The sequence below is a fragment of the Neolamprologus brichardi genome, chromosome 7, assembly GCF_056152115.1.
Source record: "Neolamprologus brichardi isolate AB-2024 chromosome 7, ASM5615211v1, whole genome shotgun sequence".
NCBI classification, from domain to species: domain Eukaryota; kingdom Metazoa; phylum Chordata; class Actinopteri; order Cichliformes; family Cichlidae; genus Neolamprologus; species Neolamprologus brichardi.
Genome location: NC_142110.1, coordinates 47,055,927 through 47,064,628, shown reverse-complemented (window position 1 = coordinate 47,064,628; position 8,702 = coordinate 47,055,927). Strand labels below are relative to the sequence as shown.

At 39.2% G+C, this 8,702-nt stretch overlaps 1 protein-coding gene across 1 annotated transcript; it reads left to right on the top strand.

Annotated features, from left to right (window-relative positions):
• The first annotated feature begins 228 nt into the window (after positions 1-228).
• Positions 229-5,002, top strand: tmem141 (transmembrane protein 141). The gene is made up of 5 exons (XM_006788949.3): positions 229-379; positions 554-620; positions 3,922-4,005; positions 4,128-4,238; positions 4,441-5,002. Exons 1-5 carry the CDS (start codon positions 326-328, stop codon positions 4,500-4,502), a joined length of 378 nt encoding a protein of 125 aa, XP_006789012.1. The 5' UTR covers positions 229-325; the 3' UTR covers positions 4,503-5,002.
• Positions 5,003-8,702: the final 3,700 nt, after the last annotated feature.

Here is an 8,702-nt window from a genome sequence, read left to right as displayed (position 1 = left end):
ACCATGTGGTTGGCTGATTAGATATTTGCGTTAGTGAGTGAGTATATATTTTGTTCATGTATGCATTATCTTGTGTTTTTCTTTCTTGCAAGCAACCTCTAAAATGCTACCTTGAGTTAGCAAGGGTGCAGTACCACTCTCCCTCCATTAGATGTCGCCACAGTTTTGAACAGACTGCTCTATTTTTCCTTCTTCGGTTTTTGTTGTTCTCAAACACGGAACTTTCATAATAGTACATCTACAGCAAGCTGTGGACTAAGAAGTTAGGAAATGAGCTAAAGAGGTTATTTCTTATATATATAAAAAAGTTACCTCCAGCTTCAACATGGTTAATCTGGGGCTCACCAAAGTGGACGACGCGTTGGTGGCCAAACATCCGGTGGGTTTTGTATTTGTTTTATTGCGTTTTTATTACCTGTGCACTCTGGAGGACACTGTCCCTCTGCACACTTGGAATAAACCAGCAGCTGCTTACATTGACACCTTTTCCATAGATACAACAGAAATGTGTAACAAGCTCAGGTGAGAGCTGTTTTTATTTGTTGTCTCTCAGGGTTTGGAAAGCTACGCCGCCTGTCAGTCTCATGCTTTCATGAAGGGGTCTGGGACCTTTGTGCTGGGTAATACTTTTATTTATTTATTTATTTATTAAAAGTCACACACTTAAAATAAGAAATATTTCAGTCCATGTTACAATCTTTAACTTTCTCCTATTTGTACATTCTTAATGCTTTCATCCAAATCCTTGTTGGCTGTGTTACTCTAACTTTGACCCAGTCAGTGCTGCTGTTTTTATGTGTAATTCTGAACCTCAGTTGTTATCATTTTTTTCTGCATTGTGTTGAGATTTTTAATGAAAATCGAGACACTGAAGTAAGGTCAACGTGAATGTAGGCAAACAAAACAGATGACCGGATTTTGCAGACAGAATATACCACAAGAGGGAGCTGTATTCTGTAAATGTTTGTGGTATCGCCCACAATGATCACACTGATCTCAGCACAGGGAGAAAATGATTGTACTATTAAAGTTAAAATATTATATGTTGTTATTATATCTATTTATGTTTTTGATGTTGCTCTTTAGCATCCTGGACTGTTTTTGTTTTTATGCCAGCTGTTCATAATGTAAATGTTTTTAATGAAGAAATGATAACAAAAATGCACTGAAGGATACCCAAACATAGCTCTGACAATATACTCACCGTTTCTTAACGCAAATATCTAATCAGCCAATCACATGGCAGCAACTCAGTGCATTTAGGCATTTAGACATGGTCATGACGAACTGCTGGAGTTCAAACTGAGCATCAGTGTGGGGAAGAAAGGTGAAGCTGCTGTTCTAGTAAACATTTTTGTAATAACCATCTCTATGATTGATAGAGGATAGTGTGAAAAAGACAAAATATCCCGTGATCAGCACTTTTCTGGTTGAAAATACCTTGCTGATGTCAGAGGTTGGAGGAGAATGGCCAGCATGCTTTGAGTTGATAGGAAGTCTAGAGTAACTCACTGCTTCAGTAAATGACCATGTCCGTTCCTCTGTGACCACAGTGTAACCATCTTCTAATGGCTGTCACAAAGGTCAGATCATCTTGAACTGGTTTCAAGAACAAGGACATCAATCCAATAAAGCACCTTTGGGATGTTGCGGAACAGGAGATTCACATCATGGATGTGCATGAGTGTGTGATCATGTTGATATGGACCAAAATCTCTGAGGAATGTTTTGAGAAACTTGTTGAAGTTGCAAAAAAAAGAAATAAGCCATTTTTGAAGGCCTTGTACTAATAAAGTGTCCAGTGAGAGGATATATGCCTTTTTGTCCAAGGGAATAGAATAGAATAGAATTAAATTTTATTGTCATTGCACATGCACAGGTACAGGGCAACGAAATGCAGTTTGCATCCATCCAGAAGTGCTTTAGTGATATAGATATATTACAATATATATTAGCAATAATATAGATATGTAAGTATATTACAGAAATGGGTCTATTATGGTATGTTATAATGTACACGGTATGAAGTATGTTATGAATATTCTATAACTATAAGTATGTACAGGCTGTAGTGAGTACAAGCTATGAACAGGCTATGAACAGGATATAAATATGAAATAAAAAACTATACAGAAATCTGAGATATACAGTTATACAGAAATGTGAACTATGCAAGTTATAAACAGTTGTAGGATTAAAAATTATCGTACAGAATGATTATTTACACAGAACTATACAGTAGTGCAGTTAAGATAAGTGAGATATGTGGATAATTTCTACAGAGGTATATAAAGTGTTAGTGGTTGTGAGTGGTGGTTCAGTCCATGTTATTATTGTGTGTTTGAGGGTACGGTTATCCATTGTGTGTGTGTAGGTGGTTGTGTGTGTGTGTATGTTCAGTCCATGAGTTTAACATAGGTCAGATGTCAGGAGGCAGAGTTCAGGAGTCTGACAGCTGTGGGGAAGAAGCTGTTCCGGTACCTGGTGGTCTTAGTCCGGAGGCTCCTGTAGTGCCTCCCAGAGGGCCCTCTGCAACGCCTTCTGGTCCGAGGCAGAGCAGTTCCCGTACCAGACTGTTATACAGTTGGTCAGGATGCTCTCGATGGTGCAGCGATAGTTCACCAGGATGTCTGAGGACAGGTGGTTCTTCCTCAGAGTCCTCAAGAAGAAGAGGCGCTGGTGAGCCTTCTTGACCAGCTTGGAGCAGTTGGTCGTCCAGATGAGATCCTCAGAGATGTGGACACCCAGGAACTTGAAGCTGCTTACACGCTCCACAGCCGTCCCTTTAATGTGGATGGGTGGATGTGGGTCAGCATTCCTCCTGTAGTCCACGATGAGCTCCTTGGTCTTCTCGGTGTTAAGCAGCAGGTTGTTTGTGTCGCACCAATCAGCCAGACGATCCACCTCCTCCCTGTAGGTGGTCTCATCATTGTCACTGATGACAATCACTGTGGTGTCATCTGCAAACTTAATGATGGTGTTGGAACCACGACTGCAGGTCTCTAGTTGTGGGTGAAGAGGGAGTAGAGGAAAGGGCTCATCACACAGCCTTGTGGTACACCGGTGTTCATTGTGATTGTAGATGAGCAGCGGTTATCCAGCCGGACATGTTGGGAGCGGTTGGTCAGGAAGTCCAGTAACCATTTGCAGATGAAGGAACTGATGCCCAGGTCTGTCAGTTTCCTGATGAGTTGTGAGGGGTGGATTATATTGAATGCTGAACTGAAGTCTATAAACAGCATTCTGGCGTAGGTTTTGTTGTTGTCCAGGTGTGAGAGGACAGAGTGCAGTGCGATGGAGACTGCATCCTCTGTGCTCCTGTTCTGGCGTTATGCGAATTGGTGGGGGTCCAGGGTGGGGGGGAGACAGGATTTGAAGCGTGCTAGGACCAGCTGCTCTAAGCACTTAGTGATGATGTGGGTGAGTGCTACTGGGTGGTAGTCATTGAGGCTAGATGGGTTGGAGTTTTTGGGTATCGGGACGATGGAGGTGGATTTGAAGCAGGCCGGTACCACAGCGTGGGCCAAGGACAGATTGAATATGTCTGTGAGCACTCCTGCAAGCTCTAGTACACCTACCACCCTCCAAACAAAAGCTTGACTGTTTGGCATTTTCAGTTTTATTCAGAGCCAACAAGAGACATGGTGAAAGAAAGTGTGGGAATGACAGTGAATGTCCAGTCAGCTGGGAATCAAATCCAGTGCCCACTGCTGATGGCATTTACCCGTCTGTGTCCTACCCACTCAGCTGTCAGGTCATCTGTCATTTTAGGTTTAACCTAGAAATTAGTTTAATTGAAAAAAAACAAACAAACAAAAAAACAAAACAACAACCAGCAGCAATAAGAAAAACTGCACAGTTACAAGTGTAAATGTTTCTCCCTGGTTTTAGATGTGACAGTGAGTTGTGTTGTTGGTGCAGGTGTTGCAGGTTTTTTTGCTATTCAGAAGGCCCTACAGAGGAAGCTTCCTTATCCCCTTCAGTGGAACCTGCTCATTTCAATAGGTGAGGACTAAAATATTTGGATTGCACTATTAAAAATACATAAAGAAATGTATTTAGCTCTCAAATGTAGATCTTACATCCGTGCTGCCACTGAAACCTCTCTCTCCCCTGTGTGCTCTCAGTGGCATCATCAGTGGGCAGTTACGCAGTGACTCGCTGGGAAACGCAGAAATGCTCAGACCTCTGGTTGCTCCTAGAAACAGGCAAAGTCCCAGACAGGTCACCACCTCCAGGTGAACACAGTGCAGAACTGTATGAAATGTGAATTTAATGTTGTGTTAACTGTTGTCTTGGATATAAGATTGAAGAGTCAACCTATTGAGGTATATAGATTTATGATCAGAAAAGTTATCGGTGCGTATCATTTCATCACTTATGATTCACCAAATGAAGACCGTATGCTTCATCTCTACCTTTCTCTTTACTGTCTTTCAGTACCCCAACAAGAGGAACCAACAGCACCACAGAAGACAAAATATGGTGACGTGATGGAATGAAGAAGTTTCAAACAAATTTTATTATCTACAATATAAAAATTGTAGATAAACTACAACATAAAGATTATAATTATGTAAAGAGAAAGAGCTCAGTGGTGCTCTGCACATTTTGCATGGCCCACATGATTGTGTATTATATTTATTCTGGTTGTGGAGCTCTTAAATTTCATAACAGTATCAATGTGTGGATTTAAAAAAAAAAAAAAAACCTGGGTTTTCCTGACTCAGAGGTCAGGAATTAGTTGTGGGTTTTTAGTAGGAATTAGATGTAATGCTTGTAATCCGGTGTTGTTGTTATTAACAGGGTTCGTATGGGTGCTTGAAATCCTTGAAAATGCTTAAATTTTAATGTTGTCTTTTCAAGATTTGAAAAGTGCTTGAATTTCAGATGTGGTGCTTAAAAGTGTAACTGTATTTCATTCACCACAAATAACTATCTGATTGAATAGTTTTCTTATCAGATAGAGAAATAAAATGAGTCGCAAAATGTAAAAGCAAAATTTCGCCGTCTGGGCTGCCTTGTGTCTGTTTCAACGTGTGACCCCGCCCCTCCGTCGGACAGTCCGGGATGAGTGCGCTAACATACCTGTAGGTTGCTGTTGAGTGTTTGATGGAACAAATGGCGGAGTTTGCGCTCTCCAGTCAGTAATTATTTACTATACTAGTAAATAATTTTCCAGTACGTGTACGTTACACACGCTATTTTTTAAAATTATGATTATTATTTTGGTATCAAACTCGCTGGAGAAATGATTGAAATACACTGATGCAGTATGCCAGCGCTATTATGGAATATGCTGTGAACTTAGCTAACATTACTTAGCAGTGATATGAGTTAATTTACTCAAGTGAAAGCTTTAAACATTAGCCCGATACATAACTAGCCAACTTGAGGCTTTCTGGTTAACCCTCTGGGGTCGACGGACCCAGATTCTCCATTTCAACTTGGGTCGAACGTGCGGACTTCAAACTATGTACCAGGTTTTAAATTGTGTTGATAGGCCACGTAAACAGTGCCGTGTACTCCGGGAAGAAACGGTAAAAACAGCGTTTTCTAAGGAGACCGCTAGCAAAAACGCTTTGATAGTGAGTGAAAAAAGAAAAGAAAAGAAAAAACACTCCTTCCCTATTGGTGGAAACATGTACCGTGTGGACCAATCAAAATATGATATGGCAACATGTGGCATCTGGTTGTTTGGGAAGAGGGGGAAGTTTTAGGAGTGAGAGAGAGCGAGTGAGTGAAAGAGAGAGAGTTTACTGTGTTTGGAGTCTCAAGTTAGTGTGTTGTCTTGTGTAGTTATTGTGTGGTGTAGTCGTTGTTTTGTGTGTCAGTTCTACTAGTGAACGTCACAGTTGCTGCTTTAAAGCCACCAAAGGCAGATTGCAGTGTAAATGCCGAGTGACACACCTGCTGTCAGACCTGCAGGTTTATCGTTGTGCTGTTCTCATCTGTGTTATAGTGGACACAAACAATTTTTTGGAGTTGCATAAATAATTTAAGTGCCTTCTTCTTTGATGCAGAACACCTGATTGTTCTGTAAATAGTTTGAAATGGTTATATAAAAAACACCTGAGCCTTGGCTGCATTTTTAGGTAAATAGTACCATATAACTTTGTTGTTTGCAAACTTGTGCATATTTTTTAAAAATGTACAATTTCTATTTGCATTTCAAGTTATGAAAATGATTCATTAAACATGCTTGTGGTTTTTACAGTCAAAAATATCACTTTCTACTCATGTTTTAAGCACAATATTTACATATTTACAGTATGTCAAAATGAGTAAATAACAGATTGGCAAGATAAACAGTTTTTAAAGGTGACATATGGAGGCCAAATCAAAAGTAGTCAGAAATGGCCAGTTATACCCTGGACCCCAGAGGGTTAAAGGCTAAAAGCAAAGTTGTCACCAAGTACTGTTTATATTTGTGTTTATTGCTGCAGCTTTTTTAAGTATTAATTTGGTGCCTTTGGGTGAAATAATGGTAATATGAGTGATCCATATGGTCACAAAGAATAGCCACTTGTTTCTGTGCTACCAAAGTTTCATTCAAAATGTATATCGTCAGCACCGACACATACTTAAACATTATAAATGTCTTCTAGCTCACACTGAGGCCTGTGGGGCACTATCAGCCACTGAGACAGTACACACATTTATATGTGTATTTGTATATGAATATTTCATACTTTAAGGCTGCCTGTTTATTTAAGTGAGATGAACAAAATACATTGGAATTGTACATAATAATATGACAGATGATAAATTAAATAGATTTTAAGTAGATGCTTGTGCATTCTTAAAGTCTTATATGTTGAATTGAACTCTGTGATCTGTTCAAAGCCTCCCAGTCAGTGCTGTTGTCCATGCCTGTCTGACTGTACATGATGTTATTAGCACAAACACTTTAAAGGTGACGTTTAGGACTTCAGCAATAATACAGACAGCAATGTAGTTAGCAATAAAACAGTTTTATTGGGAATTAACTTAAAAAACAAACAAACATCTGTCTCTTATTTTCTGTCACACAGGAAAGAGGCATCAATATCTGATGAGAAGACTTATTTATTTCTTTTTGGGGGTTTTTTTCAACAGGAGAAGAATATCTCTAACAAGTTGATTTGTTCACATCTTCATTTTTAAGTGAAATGTGCATTTTGAGTTTATACACAATGTATATAAGGCGACTGTCCTTTTGCAGTATTTTTGTGTGGTGTGTTTTTCTGTCTTAACAAAAGAGGATCAAAGGTGTTTAAGTTCACCTAGGATGATTTGTTTTAATTTTCACATGGTCTTACAGAGGTGATGCAAATTGAAACATGCACTTTTTTCGGGGGGGGGGGGGGGGCTGGAAAAAAGCTTGAAAAGGGACCTTGAAAGTACTTAAAAAGTACTTGAATTTCACCCTGAAAAAGGTGTATGAACCCTGTATTGATATTTGGATGTGTTGGGTTGTCGTGCAAGAGTCGTTCAGTCGTTCAGAGTAGCAGCATGTTAATCCTGACAACATTTAGCTTTCAGCCCCTGGACGTCTAATAGTTCAGGTGTGCTGTAATAGAGTCTTTAGGTTACCTTTTTTGTCTGCATTACGACACACTGAGAAGAATTCAGTGTTTTTCCTGTGGAAGTTTTTTGCTTTAACTCTATTCTGCTAATAACCTTGTAATATTTTCTTCAATAATATGTAAAAATTACAAAGTGTTCTGTTTTTCATTATTTAAACTATACGGCCACTATTTAAAATATACAGTACCAGAACCAAACATTTATTTCATACATTGCATTCATTTCACACGTCCACGCATCAGATTGAGGAAGAAAGGAGACTTAAGTGACTTTAAATGTGGCGTGGTTGTTGGTGCCAGAAGCGTCTGAGTGTTTCAGAAATTGCTGGGATTTTCTCACTCAGCCATCTCTAAGATTTACAGAGAATGGTTGAAAATGAGAAAATGGCTTATTGATACCAGAGGTCAGAGGAAAATGACCAGGCTACTTTAAGCTATTGTAGATGGACAACAGCAGCAGAAGACTGCTGCTATTAGGCTACTTTCATGCAAAAAGAAGACTTGCATTGTCATGCCAGATGCAAAACAAAATCTAATGTAAATATGAATAGACTCGAGCTATTTATATAACAACCAACTAAATACTGCAAATCCTGCATTACTGAGACTGCATTATTTTAAGATTACAAGGATACCTCGAAACTGGGGACCATAAATATTCACAAAGATAGAATTCTATCAATATGGGATTGTTTAGTGGACGCAAACATGAGCAGTCTGACTATTCTGTTTTCTCCAGACTTATTTGCACAATAAGGCATTAGTAGTGTAAATTCTGAACCATGCAGTGCAACCCATTGAAACAATAGAGTCTTTCAAGCATACTTTTAATACCTTAAGTGAATGAAAAATCCAAAGTTCAAGCCTTCGAAATATAGAGGATTATTCTGAGAGCTGGAAACACAAACTCAAACCAGAGATGTGGAAAGCACGTTTGAGAGAGACAGCGGATATGGGAGATTCTCATAGTAAATGAAAATCTGAATAATGAACCATTTTGGCTTCGGTATAATATTCCTTTTATTTTTCCTACTGCTCAGCTTGAGTCAACCCCCACTCTTTTAATTCCTCTTGCTCTCTTCCTCCCACAGTATTTCAGATTTGATTTAACACCTCCAGCATTTGAAGGTTTTG